Source organism: Humulus lupulus, chromosome 8 (assembly GCF_963169125.1).
Source record: "Humulus lupulus chromosome 8, drHumLupu1.1, whole genome shotgun sequence".
Classification (NCBI taxonomy): domain Eukaryota; kingdom Viridiplantae; phylum Streptophyta; class Magnoliopsida; order Rosales; family Cannabaceae; genus Humulus; species Humulus lupulus.
The window spans coordinates 115064328-115082887 of NC_084800.1; the positions used below are offsets into that span (position 1 = coordinate 115064328).

The 18560-nt window shown below is 31.4% G+C and overlaps 1 protein-coding gene across 1 annotated transcript; it reads left to right on the forward strand.

The window, feature by feature from the left end:
- Positions 1-1222: 1222 nt before the first annotated feature.
- LOC133798347 (inorganic pyrophosphatase 1-like) lies at positions 1223-2985 on the forward strand. The gene is made up of 4 exons (XM_062236587.1): positions 1223-1488; positions 1611-1732; positions 1833-2040; positions 2378-2985. Exons 1-4 carry the CDS (start codon positions 1348-1350, stop codon positions 2726-2728), a joined length of 822 nt encoding a protein of 273 aa, XP_062092571.1. The 5' UTR covers positions 1223-1347; the 3' UTR covers positions 2729-2985.
- The last annotated feature ends 15575 nt before the right edge of the window (positions 2986-18560 follow it).

Consider the following 18560-nt stretch of genomic DNA (forward strand, 5'->3'; position numbering starts at 1 on the left):
TTAAAATAAGATATTTATTTCAAAATTTATATGACATTAATATAAATTTAATAAAAATAATTAATAAATTGTATACATAAAACTAAGCAAACGTGCATATATTACACATTGCTTGTATCTAGTATATATATATTATTCATATATAAACAAAAATGTGTATTTAACAGTTTTTATTGATTTTAATAATTTTTTTATTAATTTTAATAGAATATTATAAATATTTAACGAAATATGCTTTTAAAATCAATTAAAAATACATATTTATTAATTATATTAATATAAATTTATATATTATAAAATATCATTATTATATTAATATTTAATACGATATTAGACATTTACTAATTAGATTAATATAAATTCAAATGTGATAAAATATAATTAGTATAATAATATATAGTATATAATCTTAATTTTTATAAAATTTAGTAGAATAAATATTTAGTAATTATATTAATATAAATTTAAAGATTATAAAATATAATTATTATAATAATATTAAATACAAAAGTAAATATTTAATAGTTATATTAATATAAATTTAAATGTTATAAAATATTATTATATTAATACAAATAGTACAAAAAATTAGAATAATATTTCTCAAGCTTTTTGTGCTTGAAATATAATTTTAATAATATTTATATTTTAGTTATATTATTATTTAAAAATTAATATAAATAATAAATAATGTTTTGATTTAATTTGTATTATAATATATTTATGTTATTCGGTTGCATGCTGGACAAAATAGTTCAGTGAACCTTTTGGAAGCTGAAAAAGAAAAAAAAAAAACTCGATTATCATTTAATTAAAAGAAACTTGAATTAGTCCTAATTAGAATAAGGGAGTGTGATAAATGTAGATGGGAGAAGGCACAGAATCATGCTCCGGACCTTCCTCCGAATATTCCTATTTCCTACCTCCTCTTCTGTCTTCTTGGGTTCAATTCAATTCTATACCTCTCGATTATTATTTTATGCCCGCGTTTTTTGCTATTCCTAACCCTACTATTATTAATAATAATAATACATTTCAACACATGGTCAACCTTTTCAAACTCAAAACAGTCATCAAATCTGACGACTGTACGTGCATTTTTATACGAACATTGTTGGAACGTGACATTCAAAAACCTTTATTTAATATAATAAAATCATTCCTCTTCCAAAATATAAACCAAATCCGTGACTATATAAACCAGTCTCCACTACTGTTTTTTTTTCACATCTCACAAACCAAACCAACAGAGAAAAAATTCTCTATTCTTACTGTTCTTCTGCACTTTATTCTTAATTAGTTTTCTCGTCATCGTTTTTCCGCAAAGTTAGTCGTTTTCTCATAAGAATGGCCGGAAATACCATTGTGATTTTCGACTTTGACAAGACCATCATCGAATGTGACAGCGATAACTGGGTCGTCGATGAATTGGGTGCCACAGATCTCTTCAATCAGCTTCTCCCAACCATGCCATGGAACTCTCTCATGGTAATAATTACACTATTTTTGTTATTGCATTTTTCTTTTGTTCTGCTTTGTTTAATGTATTATTATTATTATTATTATTTGTTCTTTGAAGGTTTAAAAACTTGAAAATAAAAAAATTTCAGGATGGGATGATGAAGGAGCTTCATGAACAAGGAAAAACCATTGGGGATATTGCTGAAGTTCTTAATCGGATCCCCATACATCCCAGAGTTGTTCCTGCCATTAAGGCCGCTCACGCTCTTGGGTACGTATAAGAATTGTTTTTTTTTTCTTTCCTTAATTCTCTCTGTTTTCGCTTTTCACATTTGAATTTGTTTTCTTATTATATTTTTGATGTATTTCAGGGGTGATTTGAGGATTGTGAGTGATGCAAATCTGTTCTTCATTGAGACAATGTTGAAGCATCTTGGGCTGAGGGAGTACTTTTCCGAGATCAACACAAATCCCAGTTTTGTTGATGAACAAGGAAGACTTCGGATTCAACCTTTTCATGATTTCAACAACTTCTCACATGGCTGCACTACTGGCACCTGCCCTCCTAACATGTGCAAGGTATAAATTTATATATATATATATAATTATATACTATAGATTTTATCTAATTATGTTCAAGGTATTAAGCTTCTTAATAAGCAGCAGGTACTTACAATTTCCAGAAATTTTTAATTAAAATACAAAGAAGAACAAGAAAATTTAGTTAATTTGGGTCCACTAATGCTGGAACATATTGCTCAGTTTGTTAAAATACATGTTAAACCAAACCAGCCAATAAACCTTGAATTTTGACCACTAGCTATGTGACTACGACCCCACATAATATTATGAATATATATTTTCTTAATATTTTTCCAAATGGCAATTATTGATCATATACTTTTCCAATTTGCAGGGTGCGATTATAGAAAGAATACAGGCCTCTGTGGCAGCTGAAGGCAACAAAAGAATCATCTACTTGGGTGATGGAGCTGGTGACTATTGCCCAAGCCTGAAGCTGAAAGAGAGTGACTTTGTGATGCCAAGGAAGAATTTCCCAGTATGGGACTTAATTTCCAAGAACCCACTTCTCATCAAGGCCAAAATCCATGAATGGACTGATGGTGAGGAGTTTGAGAATGTTCTACTCAGCCTTATTGACACCATTTCCATTGATGAGAAGTCTGCTTTCACTAGAACTTACTTCAAAATGCCAAGCAACATTGATGTTTCAGCCATACCTAAAGTACTCCCAGTTCAGCAGTAGACCAATACCATATATTAGATTTATAACCTAATTATTATCCCAATAATGTAATCCCTATAGCCCAGATTCGGAAGCTTTGATTTTTTTATTCTTTAATTATTTTTCCCTTTTTCTTTTGGGATTTAGAGACAAAAGTTCTTACTGTTCTGTGCTGAAATCACTGACCATATTACAATCAATGTTTTTAGACTTCTAAGAATTCTGTCTTTTCTTCCATCTCACCTTTATTTAATACAACATTCCTACAGTAGAACTAACTTGACCATGATTTATTCGCATCACATCCCATCCTCATTGTTGGCTCTTTGTTAAAAATATCGGTAATAAACTCAACTTTAGTGAATGAGTTCAAAAAGGAAGAAGGAAGAGTTAAGAGCATACCTTCTTTTTTCCAATTTACAAAAAGAAAGATTTAATTGTTTGAAAGAAGAGTCCAATTGTTATTAAAAATTGGTTTTTTTTGGGGAATTCTTTAAAAATATGGCTTTTATACTATTAATGTACAAAAATATGAGAATTATACTTTTCTTAAGTTGTATGAGAAAATTTATTAAAGAAAAAGTTAAAGTATGTGAAACATAATTAGTAGCTAACTAAAATTTGGAAATGTCACATTTTTTGTATGATAGTTATGTTTTCTTTGATTTTGAAAGTAATTTTATTTATTTTTTATTATTTTTTCATTACTTATTTTTTCTTCTATTTTTCCATTATCTTTTTTTTTCTACCAATTTTTTCCTTCATCTTTTTTTTTTCCATTCTTTTTTTTTTTCATTTTTATTCATTTATCTTTTTTTTCTTTCATTTGTATTGTTTTGTTTTTTTTTTTGTTCATATTTTTCTAGTTTTTTTTCATTCTATTTTTTCTTTATTTTTGTATTTATTATTTTCTCCTTCCATTTTTTTTCTTTTTTCACATATGAGCTTTTTTTCTTTCTTTTTTTTCTACCAATTTTTTCATTCATATTTTTTTTCTTTTCATTTTTTCATTATTTTTCTTCTTATTTTCATTCATCTTTTTTTTTCATTCATCATTTTTTTTTTCATATTTTTTTTTTCATTTTTGTACTTATTATTTTCTCATTCCATTTCTTTTTTTTTTTTCATTTTTTCACACATATATTTTAACATTACATAATTATTTTACTATTTTGTTATTTATTATCTTTTATTATTGTAATTTTTTTATAGTTTTTTTCCACTATATGTAAACAAAATTTAAATCAATTTTTTTCAACATTTTATTTTTACTGTAACACTTATAGGAATACCAAAATTTGGAAAGAAAACTAATAAAAATATGAAAACGTGAATGAGTAACTGGTTACCTTCACGTTCTTTGTGTGTATATTTCTGGGGGTAACTAGTTACCTTCACGTTCTGGTGTGTGTATATTTATGGTTTCTTTATGGTAACTGGTTACCAATATTACTGATATCATAGTTACTTTTTCTTCCATTTTTTTCCTTCAAATTTGATGTTTTTTTTCATATTTAATATGAGTAACTCGTCACCCCTCTTAGGTAACTGGTTACCCCTCTTAGGTAACTGGTTACCCTCTTATGGCAGAAAGTTACTTATCTTAGTATAACTGGTTACCCCTCCTAGTGCATGTTATTTAACCTAGTTCTAGGATTTTTTTTTACATAATTGTCAAAGATCAATCAAGTAACTGGTTATCTTACCTAGGATTTGAAAAAAAAAACATACATTCTAAAAAAATATATGTTTATAATAAATAAAAAATCATTCATATTAAAAAAAAATTGCAAAATAACCAAAAAAAATTCAATATAAAATTAGTAATATAAAAAACAAATAAGATAAAAAAATAATAATCAAATTACAAACATACCCTTCCAAATTAATAAAACTTGATTAAGAGTAAAACTATGGCATAAACTAACTTTTATACAAAAACATGGGAAAATAAACCCATAAAAGTGAAAATTCTTAAAAAAAGCCATAGATTAACATTTTTTGAAAAAAAAAAGTCATATTTTTGCACACTCTATTAAAAATCCCATATAAAATGTAATTTCCTCTTTTTTTTTTCTTAAGTAACCAAATACCATTAAAAAACAACATTTTTACTATTACAATGCAATAATAACTTTTGTACGACACAATTTTTTTTTTTACAAAATTACTACTTGTTCTCTCCTTCACAGGCGGCAAGATGCCTCCTTCTTAGGCGACCCACGACGCTAACGAGAAGCTTTGCTCCGTAATCAGCCACCACAAACACAACAAGGAGAGAACTCCATGAATGTCGACGAGAAACCTCCATGGACGCCGATGCGAACTACTTGCTCTCTCCTTCGCAGGTGGCAAGACCACTCCTTCTTAGGCGACCCACGACGCCGATTACAACCAATATCGACCTGAAACAACACGGCAGCTACAACCGATCTCGATCTGGTTTCACTTATATTTGTTTGTTGATGTGCAGTCAACGTAAGCTCACCACAAAAGGCAACGATAAATCAATAGTGGTCTCTGATGTCGTGTTGTTTTTGTGTTGCGGCCTCTGATGTCGTGTTGCCTTTTGTGTTGCGGCCACTAATGACGTGTTGTTTTTATGTTATGGTCTCTGATGTCGTGTTGTTTTTGTGTTGCAAGATCACCACAAAATCAACAATGGTCTTGGATTGTTGTGTTGTTGATAAAATCCGAAGAAGAAGGCGATGAATAAAATAAATAAATAAAAAAGAATGAAAGAAAGATATAGAGCAAGATGTGTTGGGCACAAGAAAAGAAAAAAAAAAGATAATGAGTACTAAGTATCGAAAAAGAAAAAAGGAAAGATAAGAAGAAATAAATTAAAAAAAAACACAAGTTCTCAAAAACTCATAAATGTCTGACAAACTTTATGCAACTTGTTTTTATTGAAAGAAACAAATACTAATAATATTTTTTAACTGTACCACCCATCTCCCACTTTTAATTTTTTTTTTTTAAATAGAACTTCTATCTCTCTCTCTCTCTCTCTCTCTTTATTTGCATCATGCATTTCCATTTCCTCAATATTATATTATTATTTTACAATCATTTACAGTTGTTTGCAAGTGCTCCTCGAGACTTACAATTAGTTTTTAAATTTTTAAATAATTTCTCATATAGTTTATGCCTTATTGTTGCACCGTTTCTGTCACTTATAAATATCATCTATAGTTCATTCTATTATGTTGCTCTTAAGATGCTTTGGTGTTGTTTTTATATATATAAAAAAACATTACTATTTTTTTTTTTAAAACAACTTAACGTTGATAATAAAACTTGTCTACAATCACATATGCATTACCTAACTAAAAGATTAATATATATATTTATATATTCTTACATAATCCATAATTTAAAAACACAAAAACAAAAAATGCATTCATATGATGCATATCACTGATAAACAAAATTAAAAAAAAAACACACATACACAGACACAACAAAACAAAATTCAACAAATACACTACAACAACAGACAAACTACAAAACAACTCCAACATCTGAAGATTCACAGTCATTCCTGAAAGGTGACTTCAAAGCTACTCCATGCTTGGCACTCATCTTTTGAATATTAGGAGTAACTTTAATCTCAGGAACAAATCATACAACATCTAACTTAGGAACATCAATACACATCGCAACTTGACTGCAACATCAAAACAACTAAACTATTTTAAAAAGTTTTGATCTATATAATTTATTATTTTCAAAATTTCAAATGATATCCATATACATATTATAAAGAAAATAATTAATGATAAATATATATATATCTTAGGTTAATATAATTCTGAAGAGGGAAATTATTTTGGATGATTCGACTATTTTGTCTAGCATCTAAAAGCTCCAGTGAACAATTATGTGAGTTTTAGAAAATATAACCGCACTTCGCGCAGTTTTTTGTAATGATTAAAAAATATATCTTTTAAATTTTTTTGAGGAGATTATGTGATAAAGAACCTTTTCACCCTACCCGTGACACATGAGGGCATCTTCACCACAATTTTTTTTCTTCAAGATGGTGTTTATTCTATAGCGAACCTCTTACCGGTTTTCGAGAAATTCTGAATAATTAAAGACTTGATTAGTTGAGAATTAAAAAATAATATATTTGATTTGAAAAGACCTATTTTGAAAATTATATTTTGACATTTCAAATGTTGGATTGGTTGGTCATTTTATATCTAAAATAAAGGTAGGTGTCTTTTTGTTTGAGTCTAAAAGTTGTGGATTTATAAAAAATGATAAACTATTATTTCTTCGTTTTAAGTGTAAATGCTATTTCATTTTCAAAAACTTGTTTTGGATTTGTTTTTGAAAATATGCTATCAATCAAGTATTGTGTGGGCCCATTTATATTATTAACAATCTTTAGCACTTTCATTTTATTAACAATTATTTGAAGCTCATGAATTTGAGGAAGAATTGGTTTATCACCAAAAAATTTGAAATGAATGTATTGAGAGATCAAAAACTTTTTGATACATTCCTCTTCTGCCTTAAACTTGGTCTCAAGGGCATCTCATATATCTTTTACCGATTTGGTTTCGGTATAGAGGTCATAGAGCCTATCGAATAGGGCGTTGAGGATCTGGCCCCTACATAGGATAATGTCCTCCCCTCTCTTGGTTCTAGCATTCGTCACCTCAGGTGTGTCCGTGTCGGTTGGCGCCGGGAGAGGTTCTAGGGTGGACTCAAGGATGTTGGCAATCTTGAGTATGATAAAGAGGAATCTCACCTTGTCTTCCACCTAGTAAAATTGGATCCATCAAACCTATCCAACCTCACTAGGTATTGGTTCATAATCTTGATAGTCTCTCCTTCCATTGAAACAAACAAAGAGATAAACTTTTGAATGTTAGAGAAAATATTATTGCCTTAATGAAAATAGTAAAAGCAAGTACAACTCTAGGCAAAAAGATACAATAGACAAGGTGATTGATGAAATAAGTGTTACAACTCTACTGCATCAAATAAAAGTAAGTAGAGAAAGATTATGATGAATAGAAAGATAGATACAACTCTATTTGCAAAAGATAAAAATAAACTAGAGAGATGTAGAACAAAAGAAGTAAATAGAAAATACAACTCTAAGTATAACAATACAAATAAACATATGAATAAGAAGCAAGAAGTAGAAACAATATAAATAGAAGAATCAAAATAAGAACAAGAAAAAAAAAAAAAAAGAACCATCTCACTCATACAGCCAAAGTGAAGAGTAATGAGGATCTCCAACTTGAACAAGGTTCAAGACCTTTACACAAAAACTTATTTCCCTTATTATCAAACTCTAAGGGACCTCACAAGAAATAACTATCTGGAATTATCAAGCCTTTGGTGTTTATAGGAAAATGCTCTAATGGATAGAAATTGTGTGTCTTGCAAGTGAGCATTAGGCTCCTATTTATAGAGTTTTGAAGCACCATTTGAATTTCAAATTTCACCAACCACTTGGTTGTTACCAGTGTTTAATTGGATGTTTATGAAATTAAAATGAATATTTGAGAGTTACTTGGGATGTTAAAACAATTCAAAATTGAAAATTTGAAAAATGGGAATCGGCTGTCAGAATCCCCAAGCCGTGGCCAGGGACATTCACGGCCATGACCGCAAGTCCCTGACTCCTAGGTCGCGGCCTGGGATGCTTGTGGCCGCGGCCAGTAGCCTGTTACAACCTCCCAATATTTTAGTTTTTCCAAAACGTCCCAACCTCTTTCCCACTTGATTTTGTAACCTCCATACACATAATGTGAGTTAAAATCATATCTTCAACAACCATATCACATTATGGCTTTGTGAATATTCAAACAAAATGTGTAACTCTCAATCTACACAGAGTTACAAATTTGTAGTTGATTTTGTAACTCCAAAATATGTTACACAATTGGATATACACACTATTCAATTTGTAACTCTAAAATATTATTATGTTACAATGTGTGACAAACACTTTGTCACATTATTAAATCTAAAATACTATATTATATAAAATAATATAACAACATATTGATAAAAAACGATAAGATTAAGTATGTCAATATTCTATTAGATTCAAGCTTAAAAGCTTGCACAAATCTTGAATAAAATAATGTGAAATTGATGGTTTATTTTTTATACAAATTTTTTCTACCGCAAGTGTACGATGTATTGTAATATAGTTTTAATTTAAAAGATGTCGAACCCACATGGATTAAATATTAAATTCACTAATTACTATTACTTTTAAGTCTATAATTTTAATTAGAAAATTCAACAAATAAAACAAACAATAAAATAAAGAAAATGAAATAACAAAATAATCAAAGCTAATTATCTTGGAAAGTGATTAGATAAGAGATAAATGTACTAGAGTATTGATTTCACTATTTAATTATGAACATGGTTTCTTTATTATCTTAATTAGTTCTCCTCATTTGTAATTTCTATAATTCTAATATAATGCATCTATCTTTCTCAAGCATATATGTAATTAATCTCAATTACTCAATATGATATCTCTATTCGCTATTAATTAATCAAGACGTCATTAAGCAAAATTTATTCTAAGCCAAATTCATAAAGTTCAAGGAATCTCTCAATCTCACAATCACTTTATGTCAAATCTTCTTATGTCCAATCTATGTTTATTTTTCTCAAGCATAAACTCTAGATCTCAATTCACAATAATGATGACCAAACATTAATATGAGAAAATTAAATTAAGAAGATATGAACAAACGAGAAGAACTTCATAAAAATAATAATAAAAACCACAATTCAATAATCAAAATAGATCCATCTTATACTCTAGCACAAAAAGAGTTTAGTTCTCCATTACAAACATAAACATAATATCAATGTAGTTGTTCATAATTAAAAACTAAAAATAAAAGGAAGAAGAAAGAAACTAGATATAATGGTGATGTTCTTGATGAAGTCTAGCCTCCTTTTCCTTTCCAAGCATATAATCCCAGGTCTAATCTCCTCCAAAACGTCCTTAGAACCCTAATTAAACTTTTCCTTTTATATCCCCAACAAAAAGACCTCTTTTTCCCTTCAAAAATCTCAATTTAAGATTTCCATACGGATCCAGGCGCTGTAGCCCCTTAAACAGGCGCTGTTGCGCTACAAAAAAGCCAAATACATGCTCTCTGTTTCAGTCAGGCGCTGCAGCGCTTAATGATGGCGCTGCAGCCTTAATTCAGGTCAGAAATTGCGCTGCAGCCCTATTTCGCGAATTTTTTATTTTTCTTCGTTTCACTTCCGTTTTGTATGAATTTCGCTCCACTTTTCCTTGGACCCTACACAAACACAACACAAGCATAAAATCAAACAAAACACCCCAAACACCTACAAATTAGATATAAAATGACACTAATAAGTGAATCTAAAATTCACTTATCAATTTTGCATGCATAGGTTTTTGTCTAGAGATATTAAGTGAGAGGTAATGATTTAAACTGAAATCAATTTAATTTTATTTGAGTGATCAAGTGAAAGCCTGACAAATCCTTCAAAATAAATCTTTTACGATAGATTTAGTAAGGATAACATCTAAAAGATAAAACTAAAACTCCAAAATAGATTCACCATTGGCAACCTAACATAATCCTATTATGTTCAATAAGTAAAACAAGTCAATGATAAGTGAATATCATCAACACTGAATTTTGTGACTCTTGTATGTGATGATTAGAGCTAGTTGTTACCGTTAGAAGGTTATGTTTTTAATGGAATTTAGTCAAGTGTGACAAATATATCAAAAGATAATAAAGATACTATAAGAATTCTACATACGTGAGCTTAAAGGTGGTGCCACTCTTATGAGAAATTGGAGTTTTTCCTTAAGAAAGTCCATGAAATGATTGTGCACAAGGCCATAAAATTGCAAGGTGAGTTTTGTGTTTTCATGTGAATATTGTGAAGTTGCTAGTGTTATCACCGGTTCCATTCTTATGAGATAATTAGTTCAATGCTTTAAGAAACTTGAGATTTCAATAAAACTTTGTGATAATTAATTACACTATGATAAAGTTCAAGTTGAATATCACTTTAATTTATGCATTGAAACATTGGTCATAGTTTAAGAATGTTGGGTTTATTTAATCAAGTGAGATAATGTTATATTATTTTAATAATATAATATTGATTACATATATCAAAGGGCAGTTATCACAAAGATTTTGTAACATAGACAAGGAAGTTATAAAATCTTTGTAACGTGTAAAAGTTACAAATCCAGTAACGAATAGTTACAGAATGGTAACTTACACTTTAAATGTGTAGAACGTTACACAATTAACTCTGAATTTGAATTAAATGGGAGTTATGGTGCATAAGAATGTTACATGGGTGGTGTTGCGTCGCCACTAGTGGTAACATATTGCCTAACCATCATCACCAAGTGACATGTCACTTGGTACAAAACAAAACAACTCAAGTTTTGAGCTATTTTGTAACGTCTTGATCGATCATAAATATTGTTGTAGCCTCTAAATCTTCTATTTATGTCTATAAACACCTAAGTAATATCTTGTAATGGCCTAGGGGTCAATGGAATGAGATTCAAATTCAAAGTAGAAGTGAACTCTATAAAAGGTGACCAAATTGTCAACAAAGATAAAAATCCCATTTTTTAGTATTACAAAGTAATAAGTTACACAAATTTGTACTTAAAGCATAAATATAAAAAGTTGTGGAAGCATGATGATCAGTTGCTCAAGCAATTTTTAACCTTGATTGTAACTTTAAACAATGAAACTTAAATACAAGAAAACGTAAATAACACAATGATATTTTAACGTAGTTCAATTTCCTTAGTTCTCATGGCCACATCCATAAATAAATTTGATTAGTAAGATTTTCATAAATACAAAAATTCACTTGATTTATGCAAAGTAAGACTCTCTTTTAACTTGAACCGCAAGAACTTTTGTAACCATTCTTCAACTAAGTTTGATATATCACTTGACTTATGTAATTGCTACAACAAGATTGCATCCTCCTTAATAAACTTGAGCACCTTTACGAAATTCAGAAACTTAACTTTCTAAAAGAATGCCAATTCATATTTTTACAAAAAGACAATTTACAATTTATCCTAAAGAGCACTAGACTGAGAGTATTAGGCTTGGTAATTCCAAAGACAATTCTAGACTGATTCTCTGGTGTTCTAAATAGATTTTTGGACAAAATTATTTGAGACTTTTGTGCCTTTGAATTGTTTTTCTTATGTTTTGTGTTTTAAGTTTGTAATCCCGTTCCACCATCTTCTGCAATATTTATCTTTATTTGTATCTTAACATATAAGGTTGTAATCTCGTTCTCTTGTTGTATTTTACTCCAACATAATATATATATATATATATATATATATATATATATATTGTTGTTATATCCTTGACATACATTTAAATTTGTTGTGAATAATAAATTACTTTTTGAGAAAAGCAATTAGATATTAAATTTAGAAAACAATAATATTTAATATTATTATTCAATGTATAACGAGCTTTTGGCTATTTACTTTTTTTTTTTTAATTTTATAACATTTGGTATTCAACTATTTAATGATAGTTTTTACATTTCTTAGAATTTTTTGTGCATGCTCTTTGCAATCATACTCTATCAGTATTTCACTAACTCTAGGTAATTATTTTTTGATTAATTGTTGACCTATTTTTAATTTATACACTCAAATTATACATTTTGATATATATATAAATATATATATATATATAATTTTAACCATGAATATTTTTAAGTGGAGACTACATTCTATTTAATTATATGATTAGAATTAAATACACATTATAATATGTAAATTGAAGCTTTGTCTTCCCTAAAACATATTTATGAGATTACTCATATTTTATATTTATTTATTACTAATAATATAGTATAGTTTCTTTCAAAGTATTGGTACAAATGAGGATGTAATTTTTTTTCCATGTACTTTATTACTATTACTACCTTAGAAAAATCATTAAAATAAACAAAAAAAAAAAATTATGCAATACTATCATTTGTATTTTGAATTAAATTTTTATTGAGCAACTTAATATTGGTTTCTTCTTAAAAATTATTTTAAAAATAAAATTAAATAAAAGTAACGATAGCACATTAGACCATCTTCAATGTGAGATATAAATAATGTGTTATATTTGGCACAAAAAATCAATATATTATATATTTAACACAATTTTTAGTATTATACTTCAATGTACAATTATAAAAATTGTTGTAAATTTTAATATTTTATTAATGTTAATTTGATATATATTGAAAATATACAAAAAGTAATCATTTTTCTTTATATTTTATTGTTGATAGTATAAGATAATTATAAAATAATAAGGTAAAAAATATAACATTTAAAGCAAATAAATAAAAATAATACTAAAATAATAAAAATGATATAAAATTAAATAAAAAAGTGTAACATTTATGTTGATGCAAAATATGCATCATGCTATATTGCGTATCAAAATTGGTCCAACTTTTAGCATGTGTCAATTTTGACACAACTTTTGTCACACTATTAGAGCAATTTTTTTGTAAAATAAGCTATATTTTAACAATGTATCACCAATTTAATAATCCGTTAAAAATGCTAATATGCGCAGAGGAAACCAGGTGGCTCTATTACTTTAGGGAAATTTGATAAATCATGCTTACATTAGCTTAATAATTAAAATTTGAACCAAAGTTAACCACCATATGAAACCAATGCTCATCTTTCATTTAATACCAAAAATACCCCTCTCATAACAAAATCTCATACATTTCCTCTCTAAAATCTTGCAAGAAAGATACACATGGGTAAGTGATTTTCTTTGATTCTTGTTGTTGTTGGTTGTTTTTATGACTTAGAATGCTGTTTAGATGTTGGATCTGTAGTTTGTTCGTATTTTTTGCTGTTTTTTGGGTGAAAATCGTGTTCTATGAAAATCTGCGTTTTTTTTTTGTTCCTTGAGTAAATGCCCGATAGTGTCCGATAGAGGCCCGATTCGGGCACGATAGTTGTTGAGTTTCAAGGTTAGGGATGAAGGTCCGATGACAACCCGATGGTTGCCCGATAGGTTCGGTTACCCGATGGTCATTCAGGTTCGATGGTTACCCGATGGTTGCCCGATTATTATTTTGAATCTATACACCCTTTTAAGTACGATAATAGATCGATAGTAGTCCGATATATGCCCGATTGTTGTTATTAAGTTACTGCGGACCTAATAGTATGATGGTACACGATGGTACCCGATACGTGCCCGATACTTGCCCGATAGTACGATGGTACACGATAGTGATAAAAAAAAACATAAATAAAAACTGTAACTTTTCCCCTGCCCATTTCTCGTTCCCTCTCTCTGCCAAAACTCTTCACTCCCACAAAACCATCGAGCAACCCATAACTACCCTCACCCGACGCATCTCTCTCCCTCACCCACCCTCACCCGACACATCTCTCCCCTCACCCGACGGTCAGAAAAACCCCCACCACCCGACGAAGGAAAACCCAGTCCACCGGAGACCAAGCCTCACCCAAACCCTGACACTCACCCAAACCCCAACCCCCACCGGAGACGAAGGAAAACTCAAACCCCGAAGAAAAACCGACACCCCATTACGCAAAAATGTCTAGGGTATGTGTTTTTTTCAATTTCTTTTCCATTGGAAAATGTTATAGTATGTATTGTTGAATTTGACTGTGTGAAATCTGACTGTGTGAAATCTGATAAACCGTAAAATTTTGAATTTTTTGTTGGGTTTTTTGAGAGGTACGATAGGGTACGATAGTGGGTCGATAGGGGTACGATAGTGTTTCTGTTTTCTCGTAACTTCAGGTTGAAGATGACTGTATGATAGGGGTACGATAGTGGTTCGACGTTGGTATAATAGTTTGTGTTTTCTGATAACTTGAGGGTGAAGGTACGATAGGGTACGATATTGGGTACGATGTGTGCCCGATGTTGGGAACAAATTGTTGTGTTGTTATATTCCGATGGTGTACGATGTGAGGTACGATGGTGCACGATAATGTTATAGTTCCAGTTTTTAATTTTTTTTCATTGGTGTTCGATATGGTGCGATAGTGTCCGATAGTTGCTCGATAGTAGATTGCAGAATATAAAATTTGATGTTTTTTTTTTGTTATTCTATTTAATTGGGTATTTATTTGTTTTATGCAGAACTTAAGACCTCCACAACTGATAGTTCCAGTAGAGGAACATTTTACGGGACGTATCACTTGGCGCGGCAGTTGGTACTTTCCAAAGATTAAAGCAAAATTTATTCAGTGTGGTTTATTGGATAGGGCGAAGGAATCCCCTTTCAAACAGTTCTTCATGGCGGAACCATTAAATTTTTCTGGTGCCTTAGTCCATCAGCTGTTGTTGCACAAATTCAGAGGGGAGAAGACTGACGAAGTCCAGTTTTATATTGGGAAAAAACGATGTAGATTTAGCCAATTGGAGTTCGCTTTAGTTACTGGTTTAAATTTCGAGGCCGGACCATCTGAAGCTGAGATTAAAGCGAAGACCACTTCGGATCGGTTGATTCTTGAGTACTTCAATGGTCATTCCCTAGTGAGCATAGGGCAACTGCGCAGAATTTTTGAGAGTTGTCAAATAGTTGATGATGTGTACAAGATGAGTTTGTGTTTATTAGTAGAGGGTGTTTTGAAAGGTCGTGAGGAGAAGTTGATGGTTTGGACTGACATGCTGAAGATGGTAGATGACGTTGACTTCTTTTTCCAGTACCCGTGAGGGAAGATATCATACCAGAAGTTGTTACAAACTTGTCAAAAAGACTTTGTAGAAATGAAGAAGCATTTACAGAAGAAGATTGAGATAGGAAAGACTCAGAAGGAGGCCAAGTACTCTATTTATGGGTATGCTGCAGCATTGCAGTATTGGGCTTTTGAGTCCATCATTGAGTTGGGTCAGGATTATGATGTGAGATCGGGCCAAGGCATTCCAAGAATGATCAACTGCCACAGCAAGGAGAAAGTAGAGATACACAAAGAGCAACTTATTAAATTGTTTGCCAAAAAGGTGAGCTTTTACTTTACTTTTTAAATATTTTGAATGTTCTATATTTTTTTTCTAGATATGCAATTCTATGGGTACTGCACGATAGGAATATGATAGGGTACGATTGTGGGGTTATTTTGTGGTCTTTTTGTCAACTGTTTGAAAACTGGCTAAGGGGTACGATGATGGTCCGATTGGGGTACGATATGTATTCTTTATTTATGTAGTTGTAGAGGTACGATATTGGTACGATGTTGTATGATGATGGTACGATAGTTAGCAAGTAATTCTCACTTACGGGTACGATATTGTTATGTTATGGGTACGATATGGGTACGATAATTGCATGATATGGGTTCGATATGGTACGATAATTGCATGATATGGGTACGATATGGTACGATTGGGGTACGATAGGTTACCATTGTTCATCGATGACAATTACTTATTTTTTATATTGTTTTACTTTCCAATCTAAATATTCATTGTTTTTTGTGGCAGTTGACAGTATACCCCTACCTTTGTGCCCGACCTGCTGAAGAACAGTATGTGAGGACCCTTACAGACAATGAAGCCCCATTGTATGTGGACATGGGGTTAGAGGAACTAGAGGTGGGTGCTGATGGACAGCCTACACAGGAAGCCTTACAGAGCCAGGCTGAAAAGCTTGCTGAAAAGTTAGCTGAGCAAGCAGAAGCAACAAATATTTTTAAGGAGGTTTCACCACCTCCAGCACCTGAGGCACCTGAGGTTCCCCCATCAGCACCTCATGCCAGCACCTCCTCCCAAGCTGAGCAACCAGGCTACTCTATGATTTTGGCCAGGTTGGAAAAGGTTGAAGGGCAACAAAGTGCCCTTATTAAAGGTCAGTCCAAGATCTTGGGTCAATTGCAGAAGCTGATGACAATGATGGAAGATCTTAGTAGGCCAGCTCTAGATCCACACCCTCAGTCCACTGAAGAAGGCCCTCAGTCTCTTGTAGATGAAGACATTCTCCCTAACGATTACAAACCTGATGATGTAGATGATCACATTTTTCGCACACCAGAGATAGGAAAATTACTGTAATCGGAGATACTGATGATTCTGAAGTACAATTCTTAGACATAGCTCCACCAGCACCGGAGAAGAGGAGAGAAAGAAAGAGGCCTAGGTGGTTCGATGCGTACACTGCAATGAAGAAAAGGAATAAGAAATCGAAGACAGCAGTGAATGTGGATCCATTGAGGGTTGTTGATGGTAAATTACTTATGACCTTTCACAAGTGGTTGCTTGGCACCATTGGGAATAAATATCCGAGGGAATGCTTCTCAGGGACACACGATGCTGCTTGGTTCCTGAAACTGCATACTCCGAGGACATGGCTTTCTGACTCTGTAAGTTTTCCATAACTTCATAATTAAAGAATGTTGAAAATTTATTTAAATGTTTCTATATGTAGTGGTACGATATTGGTACGATTGGTGTACGATGGTAGTACGATCATTATAAGTGTCAAATTATAAATTGTTTTTATTGTCCATGGTACGATGGTGGTACGACATTAGCACGATAGGGGTACGATATAATTTGTTAAGTAGTTACTATTAACATCGTAATTTTAGAATTTGTAGTGGGACGATATAGGTACGATGGTAGTACGATAATAGTTAGTTTCAAATTGTTAACTTACTTTGTCAATGGTACGATGATGGTACGACAGTGGGTACGATGGTGTATAATACTGTAGTTTTTGCCATAAAGGTACGATGATGGTACGGCATTAGCACGATAGGGGTACGATAGAAGGTTTTATTGTTGTTATTTAGTTACTATATTCATGTACGATTAGGGTACGATGATGGTACGATTGGGGTACGATATTTACTATATTCATGGCTGATAGTTTTTTGTTTATTTATTTTGGTACGATAATGTGGTTACTGACTTAATTTTCCTTTAATGTAGCATTTAGATGCAGCATTCCTGTAATATCCAACATTTTCATAATACATTTATTTATTATAAATCAAAGTTTTAATACATAAAATGTACAACTTTACAAATTTAAGAAATAGTAATGGAAAAATAGTGTTTAAAATATGATTTTATGTTTTTAATGAGATTAAAGAAAGAGAAACTTGAGTAGTCAAGTATTGGACCCAAATGTCATATAATTTTAATTGGGGATTTTTATAAAATTAAGAAAGTTTGGCTAAAGGGCTTATTTGAAAAGAATTTTAGTATTTTGGGTCCAAGTGTAATTTTTAAAAATAAATAAATAAATAAAATAAAATAAAATAAAAGGCTTCAGCCTTTCATTTTACCCGAGCCCCTCTCTCTCTCTCTCTCTCTCTCTCTCTCTGCGTGTTACTGTTGCCGACGTCGCAGGAGTACTTTCCGGCCACCATTTTTAGCCACGCGCCGGACCGTTGGATTCAGAGGCCTCCGAACTATCGACCCACGCGGGAATCTAGAGCTCACTCGCCGATTAAACGCCTCAACCACTCGATTTAAGTTCGGTCACCCCGCGACTTCAAAGTTGCGATTCGGCCACCTCGGGCATCCGTTTGCCGATCCGTCACCACCATCGTGCTCCTCGTGTTGTGGGCTTCAAAACCCAATAACTTGTTCCTACATCTACCATAGTTGGGTGGTGGGCCCACCACGAGCCACCGCGATCCACCGTAGATCGACGGTCGAAACTTAGTGTTCGAGGTTCCGAAGTACGTTTTGAGTCTCAGAAAATCATCGTTTGACTTATTGTGGAACCCGATCATTTTGGTATAATTTCTTTAACCTATATATTGTGATTTAATTGTGATTGATTAGAGTAA